Here is a 24,603-nt window from a genome sequence, read left to right as displayed (position 1 = left end):
GGATTTTAAGCCCTCAGACAAGATAGGCTATTCACCTCTGAGTATATTCAAATATATCCAATAATATAGTTGTTTTACATTATCATTTGTAAGATCTCTGGCACCTTGTTTCTGTCCCTGGCCTGCTATATTGTAATTTTCCTGGGCTACCATTTTATGATCTTGTATGTATTCCTTTTGTTCCCTAGATTTCAAGTCTTTGTTCCCTTTGAAGTCTCCTGTATATTTGTAATTTGTAAAACACATCTTTCAGTACATCTAAACACTCTTTCAACCCTCACATTTGGTTGATGGCTTCATTTGTAACTTTTAGATTTTAGAGGCATGGCTCCCATGTTTCTTGGCTCTGTTGTTACTGTTGAGAAATTTAATTCCAGAATGATAACCAATCATGTTGCATTTCTCCAGAAACTCTTGTGTTCACTCACCAGCATACCTTACACAGTGGGCGCTGATAAAGACACTGAATATGAGACTGGAGAGACGGCTCATCAGTTAAGAGCACTGGCTGCTTTTTAAGAGGACTCAGGTCAATTTCCAGCACATGTTGCCTCACTCCAGGTCCAGGGCATATGATACCTCTTCAGGTGTTCATGTGGTACATAAATATATGTGCAGCAAAACACCTATACATGTAAAATAACAAAAAGTGGGAACGGGAAAAGGACACTGAATATATGAGTGAACAAAATGCTAGCCCCCTCCTATGAAAGTTTAAATTCCAGAAGGTGACTCCAGATGTTACAGTAAATGTATTAAGTAACTTAAATAACACTCTGCATGTACTAAAGTAAGTAGTCACTTTAGGAAGTGAGAGTTCTGTGCTTGTGTTCCTTTTGCTTTTAGTCTTAAACATTTATTTCCAAAAGGCAGTTCCTTTTCCTCCATTCCCCGTTAGGGCATTGTTCCATACATTTGTAATCAGGTTTGATGCTTAGTCCATTCAGTATTTCCTTCTGGGGTCTCTGACCTTTTAAGTCTTTTGTTCTTTGTCAGGTGTACATTGAAAGATGTTCTTTGTGCTATAAACTTATATGGATATTTTTAAGTGTTTATTCTTTTGGTTCATCATTGTATCATACAGGTAAATTTATTACCATGAAATATCTTCTGTATTCTTTTCTTTTTTTTTTTTTCCGGAGCTGGGGACCAAACCCAGGGCCTTGCGCTTCCTAGGTAAGCGCTCTACCACTGAGCTAAATCCCCAGCCCTGTCTTCTGTGTTCTTTAGCCCTCTCCAGCCCTACCCAGTTCCAAGCCATTGACAGTCACTGGTATGTCCGTTATGTTTGTAGCATTACTTTCCCAGAATGCTACATAGTTGGATCATAGAGTCCCTATTTATTTGTATGTGATTAGAGGTCCTTCCTGTGCTCCTGTGGCTGGCTAACGGATCTCACTAAGTAGTACCTGCACCTCGGTTTACTTACCCGCCCACTAAAGACCTTACACGCTGTGGCTGCCTCCATCTTTTCTGTGAACGAAGCCACTTCCACGCGCTCTCTTCCAAGTCATGTTGTATACCTGTAACAGGAGCACTCAGGAGGGGCAAGAGTGTCAGGGGCTCAAGGTTATTTGGGGGTTATATTGAGTTAGGACATTGTGGACAAAATGAGACTGTCAAAAATCCAAACAAATAACGTTAAAAAATAACAAAAACATATAAATATAACACGATGCGTAAGTGAATGCTTCGTAAGGCGGCTCACAGCCACAAGCCCAATACTCTTTAGTAGTCAGTTTATTGGTATTTCTCTTTGGGATAAATTGTTTGTTCAACATAGTTTCCCAAATTGGAAGTTTAAACTGTTGGTTTCAAGTTTTGCTTCTTTTTAACAAATACATTTAATCTTGTTAGTGTGTCTTATGAAAGATTTTTTTTAAGATTTCCACTGTTGACATTTGATTAACTGTTCCCCATGTGTTCCTTCCCTATGGTTTTGTGTTCCTGTTTCATAATTGCATAGATGCTTCTTTCTCTCAGAATATGCTTTGGTGTCCTTTCACTTCCTGCATTGTCTCTTCCTTCAAACTCCTTCTATTGCATATAGAGGTAGATATAGATCTAGAGATAGAGATACATAGATATAGTGTGTGTGTGTACATTTCTGTGCGTATGGTAGAATGGTATTTTTTTGACAATGGAGACAAGAATTAATAGGCTTTATTAAATCAGGATACCATAGACTGTTACTGAAAATGCTTCTGAAGTGTACCTTGGTTTAGTGTTGTTATAAGTGTAATTGTTGTAACTTTGAAAATGACCTTTCTCTCTGGCTGCTCTATCTTTGGAGTTTAGTTGTTCGCCTATAATGTACTTTAAAAATGTGAATTTCTGTTTTTTTTGTGATGTGATGTATTTTTATTCATTGAGTTTTTCATGAATTCTGGAAAAAATTCTTGACATTGCCTTCAAATGAAGTTTTCTCAGACTCTTTACCGCTTATGGAAGGAATACTATTCTTGTTCTAGGATTGGACCTCTACATTTCTATTTTACACCAATCGTTTCTTTCTCTGTGCTTGTTGCTTAGTAATCTCTCCCTTTGTGCTCTCTACTTCTGAATCACGTGAGGCCTTAGGTCAGGCCTCTCAATCATGTTTAGTTCTAAAAACCTTATTTCACTCCTGTTCTTCTGTATCCCAGGCAACATTGGAATGTTTTTAATTATCTCTGTCCTTTTGTTTGAATGTATTTTTATAAAATTTGCATTGCTTTATTGCACCTTTTAAAAAGATACTTGGTAATACTTTGGAAGTAATTTTTCTTTCTTATATATATATATATATATACATATATATATATACATATATATATACACACATATGTATGTATACATATATATGTGTGTGTGTATATGTATGTATATGCACATATATATATCTCCTGTATTAACATAAAAAGTTGGTTGTTTTGGGTTTTGCTGTGGTTGTTATTTCTTTTTGTTGTTGTTGTTGTTTGTTGCTGTTTTAAATCTCCTTAGCTGTCTTTAAATGACTGAGTTTCTTGCAAGCATGCAGTTAGTGGTATAACTAGGCTCAGGCTCATGTTCTCTGTGAGGTTGTTCTTCCACATTATCAGTGGTGAAGCTGATCACTGGATTGCAGTGAAGCGACCCAACCCTAACATTTTAAAGTCCCCTATCAGACTTTCCTCTAAAGTCTTAACACTCATTGGTAACATTGCTTACCCATTTATTGCATTAGAAGCTATGAAAAGACTTTTTTTTAAGTTTAAGTCCGTCTGCATTTATTTATTCAAATTCTTACCTAAAGAACATTTCCTTAACAACTATTGTTGATAGTGTATTCTGTAAATAGTGAAGGATTATTCTCTGTTCATTTTCCTTAATTTATTAATTCTCAGAGTAATAGTACCCTAGCACTCCTCCAGTAGATGGGATGATTTGGTTTTGGATTTAATGTTGCTATGATTTTTTGGTCTTTAAACTTTATTTGAACTATTTTCAGTTCGGTATGCTCCTCATTACCTTGATGGTCACTTGTCCCTTTAAGTGAGAAAGAGCCCCCTAGCTGGGATTCTTTCCTTCTGGTGTTGGTCACTGGTAGGTTCTTGCAGTATCTCAAGCTCACCAGGTAGAGTTTCTGCCTCAGCTACGTCACAGGTCAGGAAGCTTTCCCACACAGCCTGTGTGTACAGATGTTGTGTTGTAAAAGTTGACTTTTGTGAAATTTTCATGTAGAGACCATTTTTCTTTCTAGGTTATGGGAAAGAAGTATTGTTTAATTTTACTTTTGTTTCTACTTTGATAGTTGTATTGACAGAGAATGGGTGGTATAATATTTATATAGTAGAAAGTAGATATAATATTGCACTTTTTATTTTCTAGACATAAAAGAATTAAACTGTGAGTAAGCCCGCAGGGAGGATGGACAGTTACTTTAAAGCAGCTGTCAGTGACTTGGACAAACTTCTTGATGATTTTGAGCAGAACCCAGGTTTGTTGGTTTTTCTACTTTGCTTCTAGAATCTTAAAATGTCTCCTTAACAAAATTCAAATTCATTCTTGGTCACATTGTTAACGTTCTATCAAAAATGTGCCTGCTTTATTATAGCATATTAGCTTATTTTTGTCTTTTTTTTTTCTTTTTTTTTTTTCGGAGCTGGGGACCGAACCCAGGGCCTTGCGTTTGCTAGGCAAGTGCTCTACCACTGAGCTAAATCCCCAACCCCATATTAGCTTATTTTTATACCAATAGTCAAAAATAAAAGTTACTTTGTAGATACAAACTTAGAAAATCTTGATGAAGAAGCTAAAAACAAATAGATAGAACTCTGTAAAATGAAATGTCATTTCTGTAAGAGATGGTATTTCCTCAGAATGAAGTTAGGAAATAGACCTCACAGTATGTAGAATATAATCCGTCTTGAAGGGAGTCGGGGGGGAGCTCAAGGACTGATGCAAGGAACATGGAGGAGTAATGCTTCCTGGCTTGTTCCTCATGGCTTGTTCCTTACTTTTTATACAACCTGGAACCACTTGCCTAGAAGTAGCACCACCCACAGTGGGCGCTCTCACATGAACCACTAATCAAAGTAACCCTCACAGACTGGCCTCCAGATATATGGTGGGGATGTTTTCTTCACTGAGAGTCCCTTCGCAGATGACTCTAGCTTGTGTCAAGTTTGTGACTCTAGATTGTGTCAACTCAATCAGGACAATGACAGAACAAAAGCAGCTAAAGATAAAATTGCCCATCAGCCTTTTCTGGTATGGTTTACAGTGCAGCTGAGTTATTGACAGTGTTTCTGTCACCTATGACAATTAAGAGGTAAAACTAGAACAGTTCATAGCAAATAGAAAGTCAATGTGAAGTCCTAAAACCTTATCATCATAACCTTTATTTGATTTGGGTCATCCACATAACTGTTTCTATTTTTTTTCCTAGAAAAACAAGATTACTTCCAAGATGTGCAGGATGTTTATGCTTTTAACCAGTGTTCAGTTTCTTCAGAGTTGGCCTCTCCACAGCTAGCTTTACTGTCAAAGGACCAAAGATGCATTAGTAGTCATGCCTCATCAGAAACATGCTGTGAAGCAAATGAGACTTTTCTCCAAGGAAAGATACCTGAGGGGTTAACCTCTAAACAGAATGAAAAAAACGTAGCGGGACTTGATCTTCTTTCTTCTGTGGATGCTAGTACTTCAGATGAGATCCAGCCTTCATGTATGAGACGATGTAGTAAGCCTGTCTGTGACCTGATAAGTGACATGGGTAACTTAGTACACGCCACCAGTAGTGAGGAAGACATTAAACAGTTATTGCCAGATGACTCGAAGTCTCCTGCAGATACTTTGATCACACTGGACTCATCTTCAGTTTCAGAGGTTTTGATCGGATTGGATTTGTCTTCAGTTTCAGATACTCTCGCTGTTTCTTCAGTAGACGGTGGTAGTCAGGCTGTCAGGAAAGAGCAGGATACCAACGCTGGTGTGCAAAGCAGAGATAACAGTAGGATCCAAGAATCGGGTGCAGAAGTGGACATGGCACTTTCTGATTCTTGTAAATATAGTAGAACAGAAAATTTAAAGGATAAAATGATTTCTAATGAGTTAGAAACAGTTGATTTTGGCATGCCATCTGTTTTGACTGAACAGAGTTCAGAAATGTCCAATACCAAAGATAGCCCACAATACCAGAGGCTGCCATGTGAGCTGTTAAAAGATGACGGTGATTTGGCAGAAGAGAAAGTAGGCATGGCAGGCAATAGTACAAAGTGTTTAGAAGAAGGAGGTAACATAATTGCTATGCCTTGCAAGCTTCCAAAAAATGAAGAGATATCCCCAAATGACCCAACTTCAAAAGATGAAAACTTCAAGTTACCTGACTTTTCTGTCCAGGAAAGTAGAACTGCTGTGTTCATAAAGCAGACTGTGGCAGAGGACTCGGTAAAGTCAGACCTTAAAGATAATAATGATGTCGTCCAAGTTTCTTCTTCATCTCTACATGTTTCGAGTGATGGTGTGTCCCCTTCACTGTCCTGTCTTTCATTGTCTGGGTCTTTGTGTGGATCCTTAGTTGACTGTAATGCACATGGTGATTTTTTACCCTCTGATGAGTCTAAAGGTCAGAACAATGACGCAGTAACTGCACATGAGGAGATACAGAAGAGTGCCGCTTTAGATGGGGAGACAGATCTCCTGAAGAAGGAAAAGCAGGAAAGCATGTTTCTTCAGCCAGTAAATGATAAGGAAGGGGATGGAGAGGTTGAACTTGAGGAGATGGTAATCAGCGGTGAGCCTTTGGAGTACCCTGAGGGTACCAACCCTGCCGCAGCTGGCTCTCAAATGGCACCCCCTACTGTGAGTGCCTCAGAGGCTCCTGGTCAGTGCGAAGCTCTCACTTTTTCCAGTGGCGATATGGATGGGCAAGAGTTAGATTACTTTAATATTGATGAAAGCATGAGAAGTGGCATACTGGTTAGCGATGCTGAACTTGATGCTTTTCTGAAGGAACAGAGTCTTCAGAACTCTAACACCATGTCTTTTGGAGAAAATGCAAGTGATTCACAATTGCAGATGAATCAGATAGATATGAAAGGATTATGTGATGAAAATGCTGGTGATAGATACTTCAATGCTGAAGCAGGAGCTGCTGGCGAAAGTGGAGGCGTTGTGATTTGTGAAACAACTGATAAAGAAAACACAGTACAAAATGGTGGTCTTTCTGTAGGAGAAAAAAGCGCAATTCCAACGGAAAGAGGGTTATCTGCTAGTCAGCCTGACATACGGAGTGAAGTGCCAGTCCCCAGTATTAACACCCAGGCTGTCGGAGGAGCTAGACCTAAGCAGCTGCCGAGTCGTCCACCAGGAACAAGCAGTTCACAGGGACCGAGTAAGCCACATGTTGTAGGTGTGCCAGCAGGCGAGCCAAGCACAGCAAATGCTGCTGCTGCACCCACTCGCCCTGCAGATCATACACCTGATTCTCAGGTTAGCTTCAACTCCAATTATATCGACATAGAAAGTAATTTCGAAGGTGGATCCAGTTTTGTAACAGCAAACAAGGATTCACTGCCTGAGAATATACGGAAAGAAGGCTTGGTTTTGGGCCAGAAACAACCTACGTGGGTTCCTGATTCAGAAGCTCCAAACTGTATGAACTGCAAAGTCAAATTCACTTTTACAAAACGGCGACACCACTGCCGAGCTTGTGGGAAAGTAAGTTATAGAAACCTTAGCCTTTTATTCGTCCACGGTCCTGAGGATTAAAACTGGGTCCTCAGACACCAGGAAAACTCTCTTTTCTGTCCTCTAAGTGTCTGTGCTCTCACATATTGATAAATTAGTGTTCCAAGTTCTTAGTTGTAAACCCATTTTGCAGCCAGTTTCCTGATCATTGTCTAGGAAAACAATAGAGAGAGAGCCAGTGGCCTATAAAGAATGCCGTGCCAGACTTTGTGTCCTGATTGAGGTTGATGATAAAGATGCTGTCTATGAATTCTAAGGCATGCTTTTTATTCAGTATTCTTCATGTTGGTTTCAGATCAAACTACTCTTTCTACCTTAGCAAAATAGTGTCCTATTTAGGAAAACCAGGTTCTTGTAAATTATAGGCAAGCTTATTACCACTGGGCTGGTACAGGAAGCTTTTTAAATGATAGACATTTATTGAAGGAAGTTTTTAATGCCTTTCAGTTAACATAATTGGTTTCAAAATGTTTCCTTATCAAAGATATCATATAAATAAAAATATCCATTATATTAGAGGTCTCTAGAAAAACAATTAGTGTATATTTATATTAATTATTATGCATATATGTATTATGCACATATGTATTATGCATATATGTATTATATATGCATAATTATAAAGGGGTTCATTAAATTTGATGTTAGGAGCTAATTATTCCAGAAGTGGTTATCTGTATGTTGTAGTGGCAGATAGTGCTGTCGCCGCTTAGTTCAGGAAGCTGAAAGCCTTTGATCAAAGTGGTGGTGGATGAGTTGTGCAGTCCTGTGTGATGCGAAAGGCCTTGGATCTCCCTGGAGTCATTGATAGGGCTGATGAAGCTGGAATTCGTTGTCCTCAAGTGATGGCAGCAGCAGTAGACCTGCTCGGGAAGACTACAGCTTGTCCACTTTTCTGCTCGCCAGGTCCCCAGTCTACTGGCAGTGCTGGTCACATCCAGGGCACGTCTTTCCCCTTAGTTGTCATTCTGTTTGCCAATCTCATTTGAAACACCCTCATAGGCACACCCAGAACTAGACATCTCTCATTCCACTTAACCTTGACGGTCAAGATTGTTCAGTAATCTTGACTTAAAGATCATTAAATAATTATATTCGTGGTTGTGGTGATGAGAAAAAAATGGATCATATAATAAAAGAAAGTAAGTTTCATCTGATTAGGTCTTGAGCTTCTATCCCTTTGCCTCTACTGTGCTTGAGACAAAACCAAATTGAGTGTTTTATTCTTTATAGGTATTTTGTGGTGTCTGTTGTAACAGGAAATGTAAGCTTCAGTATCTAGAAAAGGAAGCAAGAGTGTGTGTGATCTGCTATGAGACTATTAATAAAGGTGAGTATTCAGCTGACATGTTTTCTTCCATAAATGAACATATATTAAGAATAACTGGATTATGACAAAGATAAACTTCTTTATTTTCTTAAGGCAAGGACCTAGTGTTGACTTACCTGGCTTAGGTGGGACATGTCAAGTTAGTTTCTCTTTTTATACTACTCTCACAATTAACACTACCAGTCTGGAAAGGAAACACTCAGGTTCTGGAGTGGCAGTTGATTATCCTTTAACAGGTACCAAGTCCCTAAGTGCTGCATTTCACCTGCCGACTGTTTCATTATCACTGCCATCCTCATCATCTAAATGGAGACAGTCGTAAAAGTGCCCATGTATTGGTGCTCTGGATTCTGTAGTAGTGCTAGAAGGCAAGGCTGTAGTTCTTTACCTGCTAGACAATTGCCCAAAATGAAAATGAAGATAAGGACTCATGTATGATTCTATAAACTCATAGACACCATGCTGTGTGCACATTTTGGTCTATTCTTGTTTTTTAGTTTTAGAATGTCACGTGTTTGTTTTTCCCATTGTTTCTTGGCTCTCTAGCTAGTTTCCATTTTCAGCAGTGGTCTTGATGGTCTCGAGTTTCCACAGTGTGTGTCTGTGTGTGTATGTGTGTGTGTGTGTTGTGTGTGTGTGTGTGTGAGAGAGAGAGAGAGAGAGAAAGAGAGATAATATGCTTTCACCTCTAGATACATATCTGTTCTTTTGAGTAGTTTTTGCATTTTCAAAGATTTGTTGACCATTTAATTCCCAACAAAAATTACTTGACCCTTTTTTTGACCAGGCCTGTGCACTAGCTCCTATTAGCCAGGAGAATAAATGCCTGATAATAATTTGTTTTTCTCTTTTGAATGAAGATAAATTTTTTCAGCAATTCTCCAAAAAGCTCTGGTGTGAGTCTGTTAGCCTGAGGTAAGCTGCTCTACTCCCTGCTGTTGACCTATACTCTGGAAGATAATAGAATATCATTTTAACATATTTTTATGTTATTGCCATTGTTTATAAAGAAGCTACATGCTTATAATTGTTTTCTTTTTGCACTGTTTCTGTAGCTATACGCCCAAGCAGTTTGCTAGAATTACAATTTTACAGCAAGTTTCCACCTAAAGTTCCTACTTAAAAAGCCAGGATTGTTGGAGTTGATAGGTTAAATTTGGGGAAGAGACATCATAACTGTAGAGGCCAAGAGATAGGAGGATACGCTCATTAAAGAGACTTCAGAGAACACTGGATAAAAGTTGGGTTTCTCAAAGATATAATGTATAATGGAAATGTTACTCAATGGTAGAGTGCTTGTACAAGACCAGGAGTTTAATTTCCATCAACATGCACACACAAAAGAATGTGTCATGGAGTGAATTTATTAGATAACCTGTTTTATTGTATTTCGATATCTTACATAGTTTCTTATAGGGAAATATCAATGATTTATATATTACAAGAAAATGTCAACTCTAGGCTAGAAACTGACTGAAGTGGTCATGTAAACAATTTTATCAGACATGAACAGACTCAGTCTGTGAGGTGCATTCAGTGGAAGAAAGGATTGAGTAGAGACTGTTGGTGTTGAGAACGCTTCCAGGATTGCGTGAGCTTCAGCAGCATTGAATACTGTCAGGTAGACTTGGATCCAGACACCTGAGTGTGGACTTTACTAGCTAGTGGAGTGATTCTGAGAGCGCTGTCATTCCAGGGTATTAAGGAAGACTGTAGCAATGATAGATAGCACTTACCATCATTCAGTTTGGAGAAGTGCTGAAGATACCATTGCCAGTACTGTTCCTTGTTCTTACTGAAATATTATTCAATAATATTTAGGGAGTAGTTGGTATTCTGGAGCTCTAGCTGAGAACAAAATAGATGTTCTGTTAACAGTGGAAATTTTGAATGTGGAGATAAATGGATACTAAACAGAGAGGCCATTAGATGGTAATAATACCCTAAATTTAAAGTGAAAAATGTACAAAGATAGATAGAAACAGATCAATGGCCATAATAATGCTTTATGATAATATGATACATGACTAGGGACTTGAAGGAAATAGACTGGGTCTGTGTGACAACCTATGGAGAGAACGTCCCAGGCAGAGGGGAAAGCAGACAGCATACACTGTACTTGCTTAGCCTGAAGACCAAAGGCTCAGGTCACTGCTCACAGTGAGCCAGTGGGTTGTACGCAGAGATGAGACGAGGGATGTGGAGCCCACAGGGCCTGTCATTTACACAGCTTAAAGTTTTACTCTCATTAGAAAGCATAAACATAAAGGCTGGGGATGGTGCTGCACACCTTTAATCCCAGCACTCGAGAGGCAGAAAGAAGCAGCAGATCTCTACGTTCAAGGCTAGCTTGGTATACAGAGTGAGTTCCAGGGCAGCCAGGGCTACACAGAGAGACCTTGTCTCAAACAAATAAAAGAGCCATTGAAGACTTTAAAATGAGGATTAAAGAAATAATCATTTTGGTCTTAAAGATTTACTCTAGAGTATTTTGCTAGTAGATCATAGGAGTAAAAGGAAAAAACAGACACTTGTATTTGATATAGATGATTTTTCTATAGTGGATATCAAGCATACAACAATGAAAAATATTGAAATAACTCATTTATAGCTTATCAAAGTGGAGTGCTGTCAACTAAATGCTAGTCACTTGGACACCTTTGCCAAGTGCCACTTTCTCATGATTGGCCATTTATTTCTTTCTCCTTATAACTTGAAAAATCAAATATTTATTATAGCTTACTAGGAAGGTCAAAAGCATAAGTTGTTAATACTATTCTTTCCCCTTTATAGCTCAGGCATTTGAAAGGATGATGAGTCCAGGTGGTGCTTGTCTTAAGTCTAATCATTCTAATGAGTGTGTCACTGCCCAGCCACTTCAGGAGACCCAAACGTCCAGCATACCTTCACCTACAGCTTTGCCCATCTCAGCACTGAAACAACCAAATGTCGAAGGTAACCAGAGTAAACTGCTGTGGTTTACACCAAGAATAAGTTATTTAAGTAGAAATACTCTAGTAGTCAGGATCCAGACAGAAAAGAGAAACCAGTTGTGTGTCGGGGGATTTCTGAAAGGAACCCGTTATACATACATGGTGGAGACTCGGAGTCTCGGATTCACAGAACTGCAGGGAGTGGAAGGGGATAGCGTTGGGGGCTAAAGTATCATATGGCTAAAGCTCTGTGACCCCTGGGAAGGTACCATGTGGCAAATATTGGAAGCATCAAGGTGTCTCTCTTACAGCTGGTGCTCAGTTGACTGAGGGAGAGTTCTAGATTCAATGTTAGGAGTGCTGAAAGTCGCAGGACTTGTGGCATAACTGCTGCTCGTGGTGCTGGTGCTGCTGCTGGTGCAGAAATCCTAGCAGGGATTAGGGCACAAAGAATCCCATCCTTTTCTACATTTGGCCTCCCTTTCCCACCAGTCCCCATGCCTGGCACATTCTGACCACAGCCAGTTAGCAAGAAGACAAGGTTAAGCTTTGTGCTTTCCAGACTTCCAGGACAGCATGTAAGAGCTCAGTGTAGAATGGGGGCTTGGTTCTAGTGATAACCAGTAAATACTCTTTCTTTAAAAACTTCTCTTTAATTGTATATTTTACAATAATAGCAAACTATTATGTATGAATTTGTCTTTTGTTTTTAAGACTCAAGCTAGTCCAAGCTTCTGAACTCAAGTGACCTACCATGAGTCATTGGTTACAGACATGCACTACCATAGCATCTATTTCAACCTTTGAATTATCTGCTAGTTTGTTCTAGATTGTGGCCGTTTTCAGCCTCATACAAGGCCAGTATATATCTGCAGACATTGTTTGGAAGCAAAGGCTGAGACATTTTAGAAAATACCTATAAATATCAGTTAAAGATAAATTTGATTCTTCTGAGAGTTGAGTTGGTGGGGGGCTTAGATTATTACTCTATTTATAATCATATCTGAATAGAGATATAGTAATAAAATTATATATTTTAACCCTAAAGATAATAAGTTTGTGTCTAAAATGATTTGTGTGTTCTTGAATAGATAATCTAAATCATCAGACTATTGTAAATGTAAGAAAGGTACCTTGTTTAATACACCCACCCATGTTACAAATACATGTACTTAATTCCATTTTTCTATATTTTCTCCATTCTAAAAAGGAGACATGAAACTTCTTGTGTTTTTATGTTCTAAAATCATCTCATTTTAATTCTTGTAACTCTTTTGTCTAGATGCTTTCTAATAACAACAATAACAACAAAAATAAGTCTTCCTGCTGTTAAGCAAATATTTCCTCCAGATTTGAGAGGAAATGGTAATATATATTAGTAAGGTTTATGACCCATATTATAAGAACTACAGTGTTGCTGTTTGTATATTAAATGAAAATACAAAAAGACCTCTTAAATATATAAGTGATCCAGTTTCACACTTCTTTTCAAACTTAGTTCTTTCTGTTATCTGTGTGGTTTCTTCGCTTATCTTCTAGGCCCTGGTCTGTTCTTTCCTGTACCTTACTCAGCCCTTAAGGTGTGTGCAGTAGCTGCTGGTTATAGTTTGAATCTCATGTGTCCCAAAGGCTCCTGTGTTGAAGGCTTGGTCCCCAGTACAGTGTTCACAAATGGAGCTTTAGGGAAGTGACTGGATTTCTTAGGTGTTGAGCTAATCAGTGAATTAATCTATTGTTTGCTTCATAATCCCATGACCTTTTGGGAGGGGTAAAATCTAGAAGGCGGGTTTAGCTGGAGGAAGTAGGTCACTGGGGTGTGTCCTGGAAAGTATCTGCTTTGTCATTTTTTCTTACTGTGTCTGTCTGCTTCCTGGGCACCCTGAGATGAGCAGCTCTGCCCTGCCTCATCTTCCTCACCATGTAACAAGCCATGGAAATGGAGCTAAGCCACCTAGGACTGAGAAACAGTCATCTCCTCAGTGGTTTGTTTTAGCGATGGAAAGCTGACTTAACACGCCACTCCATAGAGACTTCGCCTTATATCTTCCCCACTGTCCATAAGCCCTAAGATTCCCCTTTCCTTTCAGAGCCCGAGACTCCCATGGCCACAACTGCTCTGCTGCTCTCTCTTGGTGTGGATTAGACAGCCAAGGACTCTTCTCAGGATACATGAATTAGAGAAGCCATTTTCCTAGGCTTCTCTGAGGATGTAGGACTTTTGGGTGAATAGCAGAAGGATTCTGACAACATGAACAGGCCTGTCTGGTGTTATAACACTGCCATATTGCCAAATAACCCAACTGACTTTTCCAACTCATCTTAGGACCATGTTCCCGAGAACAGAAGAGAGTATGGTTTGCAGATGGCATACTGCCGAATGGTGAAGTTGCAGATACTACGAAATTATCCTCTGGAAGTAAAAGGTGTTCTGATGACTTTAGTCCTGTCTTACCTGATGCGCCCACAGTAAGGAACCTAAAAAGCACTAGTTAAATCACAATTCCTCACGTGGTTATTAGTGTGCTTATCCTCTGGATGCCTTGAACTTGCCTAGAAAAATGTATATGCATATTTTGCTTTATTTTGCTTCCCTTATAGTACCTTGCAAACTACATTATTTCTGAGTTGAAGATTGTGGGAAGTGCTGCTTGGGCAGGCCTGTCAGCCTCATTTTTCCAACAGCTCAAAATGGCCATTAGCATTCTTTAGTAGTAAAGTGTTTGTAATAAAGGTGTGATCTTCTCTTTAGATATATACAGTGCTGTCGTCCACTGTATTCCATTGTAGTAGGCTACACTACAAGGTAAACACAGCTTTTGTACACTCATACTTGCTTCATTATAGAGCCTGGGTCCCCTAGATCTGAGATATGCTTGGATTGACATTGTTAATAGATAGTAATTTTTTTGAAAGAAAAACTTAGTTTTAATTATGTGTATGTGTGTCTGTCTCTGAGGAGATATATAGATATATATGCATGCAAATACCTACAGAGCCAGAGGAGGGCATTGGATTCCTTGGATGTGGAGCGTGGTGTGGGTGCTGGTAGTCAGTTCTGGTCCTCTGTAAGCGCAGTAGGCACTCATAGTTGCAAGCCATCCCTCCAGCCCTGTGTTTACCCCTTTAAACATTAGTTCTAGGCAGTGATTCTCAGTTTTTAAACAAATAACTTCAGAACCTCTTCATAAACTTTAAATGTTATAGAGAGCTGCAAAGTATAGGTTATATAGGTTATATGTATTTATAATTACTGTTTTAAAACAAAGATAGAAAAAACTTCAAAATATTTATTAATTAAAAATAATAGTGGCTGGAGAGATGGCTCAGAGGTTTAGAGCACTGGCTGCTTTTCCAGAGGTCCTGAGTTCAATTCCCAGCAACTGCTTGGTGGCTCACAACCATCTATAAGGGCATTGGATGCCCTCTTTTGGTATAAGTTTTTAAAAAGTAAAACCATTTTATAAACTCTATAATATATGAGCCAATATATAATATTTTGAAAACCAGATCACTTCAGTCAGTGGAGAGTGGCATTGTTCTGTTTCGACATGTAGTATGGTGTGATGGATTCTGTTGGTTTTATGAAGAAAAGCTAGGACCTCATTGTTCCTCTGAAAGGACCTTGTGGACTTCAGCATTCCTGGACTGCAACTTGAGAATCATAATTTAATTTAGATTAATATTAGCTTAATGGTTTCTATACATTGAAGAAAGTATTTGTTGGTGCTATTTATGCTTGCATTTACACAGTTTGCAGTACCAGGTATAAGTAGAGGTCATGTGATCTATACCGCCCGCAAGTGAAAGTTGTTGAGTAAATTCTATAGGTAGGCAGAGTTAGGAAAGGTATAGTCCTTAGCTCACATGTATCCTTAGTCACTGTCCCAACAGAACAGACCCTAAACACACTCACTGTCATGAATTCTTCCCCTTAAAATCCGTTCTGGGCAGTCTGAAAGAGAAAGAGGCTTTGATGAAGACGACTTGGTGGTTGCTTTTTCTGGGGTGCTGCTGTGGGCTCTCTACTCTGCTTCCCAGCCACTCCTTTGCCACCTTCCTTTTTCTCCTTCCCCATCTCCCCAGGCAGTTTTATGGAGAAAGTCTAGAACTGAGTGAGTCGGTCGGTCACTGTGTAATATAGTAGGTACAGTCATTAACTAAACCTCTGTGCTCCTTAATGTGGTGAAACCTGAATGTGGAGAAGCCAGAGAGCCTTCATGTCTTGGGAAATTGAACTTTAGAAGCCTACCTTGGTTTCTTTTATTTTTATTAAAATAGTTTTGGTTATGGAGATCAACATTTCACTCTTGAACAGAGAATATAGACTGATTTAATTTTCTATTCTCTATTTTGCAGGTGATAAATAAAGTGGACCATACCCCCTCTCCTATGGTGGAGAAAGCAAACAACAGTGTAGGAGACGTTCTAAGAAGTGAGATAACTCAGAGTCCGATTTGTCGTGCTGCACCTCTGGAAATACTGCCTGGGAGCACAGGCGCTGAAGGCTTGCCCACAGCTGGCCCTTTCACACTAGAAGATGATGTTTTTGTGGACAGTGAGGAGCCATCTACTCCTACTGTTGTCCCTGCTAATACTGGTTTGCCTGTTGCTAGTGTTTCAGACTATAGGTTATTGTGTGGTGTTGCCAAATGTGTCTGCAATAACATTAGTCTTCTACCAGATGACGATGTTGGTTTGCCTCCCCTTCTGGCCACATCTGGAGAAGATGGATCAGGTAGGATAGTAGCTACTTAGATTGGAAAAGAACCCTTAGTTTGGAATTTTAAAGACAAAGTCTGTGCAGCTGTATGCTACCATGTAACATGCTGTATAGACCAGGCTGCTGAGAGGACAAGTGTGAGATACCATATCTGCTCTAAGGAAAAATAACATTTTAAAAAGGACATATGAATTTTGTCTCTAGTATATAAAATGCATTTTAAAAATTTAAACATTTTTGTTATGCTATGTATAAGGGGTGATAATTTAGCTTGTAGAAAGTACAAAACAAATCCAAAGTGATTTGAATTTTTGAGTCATTTATTACATGTGGATCTCCGATTTAGGAGGAATTAAAGTCTAACACAATGAAGAAACTCATCAGAAATATTTCTACTTTGAGTTTTAACTCTAGCTTTTATTTTTTTTTAATAGCAGTAATTCAGTGACAAAGCATGAAACTGTAGGTCGTCGTCTGCTACTTACCTCATGTATGACTTTAAGCATGTTAGTTGCTCTCACCGGGTCTCTGTTTCTTTGTGAAAAGTGAAAGCAGATGAGCTGGGTCTCCTGTGATAGACTCAGAGTGCCTCCCACTCAAAGTTGCCTGTTCCCCAAGCATAGACTACATCCTGAAACAACATGGGTTGTTGTTTGCGTGTCAGCACAGAGAGAAGAGGCTTACTATTACCCTGTTGCCTGTAGGAGACATCTTGTGAGCTTACTCCAGAGACAGACATGCTTTTAAGCTCTGTTCCTGAGTATCATGCATTTTTCTGATTGGTCGTCCGGTTTTGCATTGCTGCGGTACATGTCACCCATATGTGTATGGCAGCAAGCAGCACAGGAAGCCCGAATGTAGATTCTCTTGAGACATTAGAGTCCACGTTAATGTGCGTGTGATGTGAGGAGGTCTGAGGACAGCTTTGAGGGACTGGGCTGCTCCCTTCTACATAAGTTCTAGGGAAGTAAACTTGCATAACAAGTGATTTAACCCACTGAGCCATTTTGCGGCCCTAGAATCCACTTTCGATAAAAGTGTTTTAAAACTTGAGAAGTACAAAACTTTTATACATCAATGGTAATTGATATATATATATATACATATATATATGTATATATATATATATGAGTTGTATCTATTCATTAGGCGTTTAGTAGGTAGAAAGACAAAATGCATATGTAATTATTGAACAGAGTGGGAAGCAGTTTCGAAAAATGTGTTTGGTTTTGTTTTCAACTGTTTTGGTAGATTTAGACATTTTTTCACTTCAAGCATATTTGAGAGGCCGTTTGTCCTGACTAACATAACACATTTCTGCTGTTTAGTGCCTGTAGTACAAGAACATCCATCTCATGAGCAGATCATTTTGCTTCTTGAAAGTGAAGGATTTCCTCCTGCCACATTTGTTCTAAATGCAAACCTACTTGTGAATGTCAAGTTGGTATTTTGTAAGTAGAGATTCATTTTTTCTAATTTTTCAAGTAAAGATACCTAAATTGAGTATATCTTCATGTTGCATTTTGGTTGACAAATAGTGAAAAATGAAGAGACTTGCATACTCTTCAGCCAAATGTGACTGCATAATTCTAGACGGAACAGTGATTGGCCTCTGACTTAGGTTCCCCTGCCTCCTCCTGTGGAGTGCTGGGATTGCAGCATACTCAGCTGAGCTGCGATGGTTTTGTTTTGTTCATTTTCCTTCTCCCTCTGCCTGCTTCTGCCCCCTCTCCTGACCCCTCCTTTCCCTCCCATGTCCCTTAGGGATTCAATGTAGGCGTTCATGTATGGGTGCTAAGCATCCTGCTGCTGCTAGGCTGCCTTCTCGGCCCAGCGGACGCACTTTTTGATGCTTAGTGTCTAACCGCCTGTCCTCTGTCGTACTTTTAGATAGACCGAACTTTGTAAATGAAATCATGATTAGGTAACAGTAAAGACTTTTTCCTCTTTTCTTTGTTTTTGACACAAGGACTCAATGCATATCCTTGGCTGGCCTGAAACTCACTATGTAGATCAGGCTGTCCTCAAACCTGTGACAGCCTTCCCTACTCTGCTTCTCAAATGCTGAGTCCTAATTAAAGTAAATAAGATAAATCATTCACAATCATAAATAATCTTTACTATTCAGTAACACATTGATTTTTTTTTCCCTCTCTGAAACAAACGCCACTCAGCAGGAACATTTTTAATCAAGAGAATTTAAAAATTGGGTAAATTGTGCTTTATACAAAAGTAATGTTTAGCTTTTAAATTAATAACAATTGACATTTATAGTTGTATGTCATTATTCCTCAAGATTCCTCAGATAAGTATTGGTACTTCTCAACCAATGGATTGCATGGTTTGGGACAGGCAGAAATTATTATCCTGTTGCTATGCTTGCCAAATGAGGATACAGTTCCTAAGGACATCTTTAGACTATTCATCACCATATATAAGGATGCTTCGAAAGGTACATTACTTTATTACCATTTTGTTTTGAACTGCCGAGACTAGGGGTGGAAAACTAGTTAAAGACTTTTATATTTCAGCCATACGGGTTGTGCTGAAGATTTACTGTGTGAAGAAACTGATGGCTTCTACAAAGAGCTTAGTTACCATTGATTTCTTTAAATCTAGACGTTTATGTGATGAGTGTCTGTATGTAGTTTTCTAATTTTATAAGTGAAAATACCTTTGCCGCCTCAGTTTTCTAGATGTATCTGTGTCCTTATCTATATTCCATTGGAAGGGGAGTAACTTTTCTTTCTTTTTTTTTTTTTTTTTTTTTTTTCGGAGCTGGGAACCAAACCCAGGGCCTTGTGCTTGCTAGGCAAACGCTCTACCACTGAGCTAAATCCCCAGCCCCTGGGAGTAACTTTTCTTATTGCCATGCACAAAGGAGAAAAATATTAAGATATTTTGTAACTGGGAGCATTTTCAAATTTTTCTTATAGTCCCCAACCCAATCTCCAGGAGTGGCTCTGCTCCCCACTTTGCCTTTTTACTGTTTTGGGTGCCATGAAGTAACCGTAGGGCCTTAGGCATTCTTGAGATATGTCACTCTACCAGATCCAACAGAGGCTGCTGTAAGAGTAGAAATACAAGAACAGCAAAGATCTCTGCATTGCTTTTACTTAAGAAAATGTGTATTAGGACATTCAGACTCAGAATATTTTATCGAAATAATAATATCACAACTTAAAATATCTTTATTAATAATGTTATTTCCAGGGAAGTACGTAGAAAACTTGGACAATCTGACCTTTACTGAGAGTTTTCTCAGTAGCAAGGATCACGGAGGGTTCCTATTCATCACACCTACCTTTCAGAAACTTGACGATCTCCCAGTACCAAGGAGCCCTTTTCTCTGTGGCATTCTCATCCACAAGCTGGAGATTCCCTGGGCAAAGGCTTTCCCTATGCGTCTCATGTTGAGATTAGGCGCAGAATACAAAGGTGAGCTGGAAAATAGTGAGGCCGGTGTATTTTCAGATATACTGAAGATAAAGCAGTAGAGAAATCAAGTAATTTTTACTAGATTAATAGAATTACTTTTGATTTGGTGTATTTTTAAATTTCCACAACAACCCTCTTGTATCAAGTTAGTGTGACAAAGATGGTGTTTCATGAGCTATTAGTATTAATTAGTATGCTCATAAGTTATATAACTTACCTTAATATTTCATATTTTTGAGGCAAGGTCTCATAACTCTCAGCCACTCTAGCCGCTCTCAGCCCTTACACTTCCTGTGAAGCTGATGACCTCAGACCCCGGTCCCCGCTTCACTTGCAGAGACTACGGCTCTCAAGGCAAAACACCGCTCTTCACATTACTGACAGCACTACTTCTGTTAAAGTGTTCATAAAGTCGTGTACTGTTGATAGTTGTGTTTTAACCACACAGTAGGCAATTTAGTGTCCCCTCTGCTTGTACACAAGCAAGTGATTCTTCAGTGTAATACTGTAGTAACACTGGCGGATGGAGTCAAGGGTTAAAGACTTTTAGAAAAGTGCTTTAGAGATGGCAGTTGCCATTTCCTTAGTCTCACTTCCTCACTTTAATATTTATATTCCTAGCCTTTACCTAACTACTCAGAAGTACTATAAAATACATCGCCTACGTACAAGTTTGTGTGTGTGTTTACATGCCTACTTTAGACACAGATTAAGGTTTGAGCACTATTATAATTGTTAGACTTTTATATATGGTTATTTTTGTCATTTCAAAATTGTTTCTAATGCTACACTTTAAAAATATCTCTGTACCTTTATTCCTGGCTTTTTTTTTAAAAAAGTTTTTTTTTTTGTTTTACCTGTAGCAAATTATATTTAACTATGAGGAACTTGACTTAAATAATTTAGTATGTATTATCTTAGAGACAATTTAGTTACTTCTATTTCAGAATGCGTACTTGTGAAAGATGTCTAGACTGATAGAAATACAATTAGTGTTAAAAGTCAAGAAAACTGTAAAGGGTGTGTTAATGTAAACACTGAGTTTCTAACCTCATTTTCTTATGAGTGATATGAGCATCCCTCGGAAACGGTTAGAATGACATGCTGTCCATATACAGTCTCATGACTAATGACTGACGATGTGAAAACAGGTGGTCGCTGATCTGAGAAAGCTGTTTTTTTTTTTTTTAATCATAATCTTGGTACTTTAACTTTTGTTATTAAATGTCCCATAAATTCCATTAAAAAATCCAAGTATATCTCTAAACAGCAGGAGCTCTGCTAACTTCAGTGTCAAGCCTATCTAAGGTCCAGCCGACTGTAACAAATACAGACGTTGAGACTAGTTAATCTCTACCCATGACTCCTCCTCACTAGTGCTCAGCTTTGCAGTTTCTGAGAAGATCCTCATTACTCCATGATCTTCTAGGCTTCACTGTGAGAAAACCAGGCTTACTACTTTTAGGTGCTTCTGTTGAAGCTACTGGCCATGCCTATGGCCTCATAGTGATTGATGGCTAATTAGTATATTGTCCCAATCTTCAATAAAAACAGCATCCAAATTTTATTATCAGCAATAAAACACTGGTCCAGATAGAGAAAACACTGGCTCAGAGTAAAATGCTGCAAATTCTCAGGATTACACACAAAATATGAGATTAAAGTTAATTTTTTATATAGAATCAAATATTTGTTTTACATAGTAAGGAACCCCTATCATCAAAGTCAAAATTTAATTTTTAATTACTACTTTTGTTACCACAACTTAATATATTAAGTGTAGATCTTTAAAGTCTTGAGCTTGGGGACTAGGGTTATATTATATATTAGAGTTCCCTTGTATATTGCTCACCTCTCCTGTACAAGGCCCCAGGTTCAATCCCCAGCATCACAAAAGAAAAGACCAAAAAGTATTAAGTTTTAATTTTTTTAATTTCTTTTTAAATTAGAAAAACTTTATAGGAATTGAATCAATTATTATAATTTTTCTTTCCCATTGGGAATTTTATGGAGTAAAATAAAAAATTAAATGCTTTGGCGTCAGAAAAGCCCACTTTCAAATCTTTTTAACAGTTAAGTGAGCAAGTTTGTTTATCTTTGTTTCGACCTTTTTATCTGTTAAGTAGGTATAGACAACCTTGCTTGCTATAGATTTAAATAAGACAGTCTGTGCCAGCTTTCCAGCTGCAGTGTCTAGCAGCTGCATGGACAGCTTTTGCTTTTCTCTGGTAACTGACTGGTATCTATATGTACTTTCTGTTTGAAAGAAGACAATAACAATGATAAACACTGGACTTTGTGCTATCGTTGACAGTAACAGTCATTCTTTTCATGTGCAGCATATCCTGCTCCTCTAACAAGTGTCAGAGGCAGGAGACCGCTTTTCGGAGAAATAGGACATACTATTATGAACTTACTTGTTGTAAGTAACTGGACTATTGTGTTGTTTTAAATATAGTTTCTTTAAACATTTATTTATTATATTTCACCTACTTTATTTGTCCATTTTAATTTGGAGTATTTGGTATTTGAAGGCACATCTATAAGTTCTAAACCACTTAATATAAATGAGCTCTGCTTCACTTTAGAATACAGTGTGTCCTAATTTATGTGTCCCTAATTCAGATTGTCCTTTGGTTCCTTGTACTGTTTTGTTCTTGCGTATTGACGTAGGTAGTGGAGGCTTCCTCACAAACCTCTAAAACTGATGAAGCTGAGTGAGAGTGTTAGTGAAGTAAATCAGCGTCGTGATTTTGGACAAATTCTGATCTTGGTGTCCTCATCTGTAGTAGGAAGGCATGGATAAGGCGACCTCTGAGTTCCCTTCCTCCCACACTGTTGTCTTATGTTTGCTTGTTACTATATGAAAGTTTTAGCAGACCTACTTCCAGGTTCCCATTGACAGCTAGCTTAAAGCCTCTCAGTTTTCCGTTACTTTTTCAAACCATGGGAGATAATCTTGTAAGAGAATAGTTTTCTTTTTTTTTTTTTTTAAAGATTTATTTATTACATATGAGTACACTGTAGCTGTCTTCAGACACACCAGAAGAGGGCATCACATCCTATTACAGATGGTCGTGAGCCACCATGTGGTTGCTGGGATTTGAACTCGGGACCTCTGGAAGAGCAGTCAGTGCTCCTAACCACTGAGCCATCTCTCCAGCCCGAGAATAGTTTTCTATTGCTGTGACTTCAGAAGATTCAGGTCAAGGTCTTATGGCTCTGTTGTTTTAGGCCTGTGGTAGCATTTGGAGGGAGTGCTTGGAAGAAAAAGGAAACTGAAAGGGTCTGGATCCTAATAGTCCCAGGAGGGCAGGCCTCAGCTAACTGACATTCCACCTCAGCCCAGCCCGAGGAGCACTGGAAGTGAATGCGCCTTTAACACAGGAGCTTTGGGGCAACTGATACAGAAAGGACTTCTGTTTTGGGAGAGCTGTAGCAGGAAAGGAGAGCAGTCTCCAGGCACTGCAAACTTCTTCCTGAGAATAGTCTGCATTACTTTGAGAAGGAGTTGGAAGGATTAGTTTGTGGGTTTCCTGGTGGGGAGGTGTTTTGTTTTTCAAGTTAGGACTGTCTTTCTGTGCAGCATTTTGATAGGACTGCGTCAGAAGACTTAAACTGTAGGTGCTGATGGAGGTGTATAGTGGATGGCTAAATGTTAATGGGACTTTGATCATTTATGTAGGATCTTCGAAATTACCAGTATACATTGCATAACATCGATCAGCTGTTAATCCATATGGAAATGGGGAAAAGCTGTATAAAGATACCTCGGAAAAAGTACAGTGATGTAAGTATACTTGCCTATCCAGATCTAAAGACACTTGAACAGCAATTCCGGAGACTGGACATTTTTGTTTGTTTCTTTATTTTGAATCAGGTTATCTAATTCATAACAACATGTTTTATATTTTTAAAGTTTGTTAATAGACAATTTGTTTGACCCAGTTTTTTATCCTTTTTAAAATTACTTTATTTATTAATTGAGGAGATTTTACCTTCTGCCTGCCATACGTATCTGTCCATCCATCCTTTGGTCAGTCAGCTGGTCAATCGGTCAGTCGGTCGGTCTGTCTGTCTATCCCTCTGTCTATCTATCTTTGTTAAATTCACAAGGAGTTGTTCAGACTAAAGCTTGGTAATTAGGAAGGTAATCAGTAATACTACTTCTAGTCTAGACATAAATGTTTTCTTAACAAATGTGGTATTTTTCCCCCTCAGGTATTGAAGGTAATAAATTCTTCTAACGAGCACGTCATCAGTATTGGGGCTAGTTTTAGTACAGAAGCAGATTCTCATCTGGTCTGTGTACAGAGTGATGGAGTTTATCAGACTCAGGCCAACAGTGCCACTGGTCAGCCAAGGAAAGGTAAGTTATGATGCCCTCCAAGAGGCCCTCCAAAGAGAAACAGATGCCCATTGCCTGTTTGTGAATTAGCGATGGACGGTGTGCTAACATTTCAGCTTGCATGCACAGTAGATGGGAACTGCTCCTCCTCTGTGTTTTGTTTCTGACTACAGCAGATGTACAGATTTGGAAATCTGCTCCTTTTGGCACCTTTAGCGTATCCTGTTGTGAAGGATCCTCTTTCAGTTGTCGCTCTCCGGAGTGAGATGTTTCCACATCTGTTCAGTCTCTGCTCAGCTCCTTTTGCTTGGGAGGGCACAGGGTGGACCAGGGTGAAGAATTATAATGCCAAGAGACTGGGGATGGAGAAAGGATGAAGATGGTGGAGTGAGCAGCCTCAGGACAACAGCTGCTGCCATCCCCTGACTTGTGAGCAGCCTAACATATTGAAAGTTGGGTGGAAGCTAAGCAGTTCATAATATTAACAGGATAACATTCAGTAGCCTGATTTTCTCACTGACTTTTTCCAGTTATAAAGGTAATGTTGTATACTCATCTGCACATGTTGTATACTCATTTTGAAAAGCAGTGAAAAGAAGTAGACGCTGGAGAGACGGCTCAG

General features: G+C 38.9%; 1 protein-coding gene across 6 annotated transcripts in view; it reads left to right on the top strand.

Annotated features, from left to right (window-relative positions):
• The window catches only part of Zfyve16 (zinc finger FYVE-type containing 16), a 46,917-nt gene that overhangs the window by 8,036 nt on the left and 14,278 nt on the right, over positions 1-24,603 (top strand). For 4 of the 6 annotated variants that reach the window (XM_006231783.5, XM_006231784.4, NM_001191958.1 and 1 more), the window contains 12 exons: positions 3,850-3,958; positions 4,910-7,182; positions 8,446-8,542; positions 11,336-11,497; positions 13,799-13,941; positions 15,832-16,210; positions 17,524-17,646; positions 18,492-18,647; positions 19,409-19,633; positions 21,973-22,055; positions 23,319-23,423; positions 23,855-24,002. In XM_006231783.5, coding sequence (XP_006231845.1) covers positions 3,889-3,958; positions 4,910-7,182; positions 8,446-8,542; positions 11,336-11,497; positions 13,799-13,941; positions 15,832-16,210; positions 17,524-17,646; positions 18,492-18,647; positions 19,409-19,633; positions 21,973-22,055; positions 23,319-23,423; positions 23,855-24,002 — 3,964 coding nt within the window. In that variant the 5' untranslated portion in view covers positions 3,850-3,888. Of the gene's footprint in view, positions 1-3,849; positions 3,959-4,909; positions 7,183-8,445; positions 8,543-9,402; positions 9,458-11,335; positions 11,498-13,798; positions 13,942-15,831; positions 16,211-17,523; positions 17,647-18,491; positions 18,648-19,408; positions 19,634-21,972; positions 22,056-23,318; positions 23,424-23,854; positions 24,003-24,603 lie in introns of those variants that run through there. The other 2 variants (XM_039102826.2, XM_039102825.2) reach the window with 2 other exon arrangements.

This window comes from Rattus norvegicus, chromosome 2 (genome assembly GCF_036323735.1).
Source record: "Rattus norvegicus strain BN/NHsdMcwi chromosome 2, GRCr8, whole genome shotgun sequence".
Taxonomy (NCBI): Eukaryota; Metazoa; Chordata; class Mammalia; order Rodentia; family Muridae; genus Rattus; species Rattus norvegicus.
Note: the sequence above shows the minus strand (reverse complement) of the source record. Positions and strands in the feature narration are given on the sequence as shown.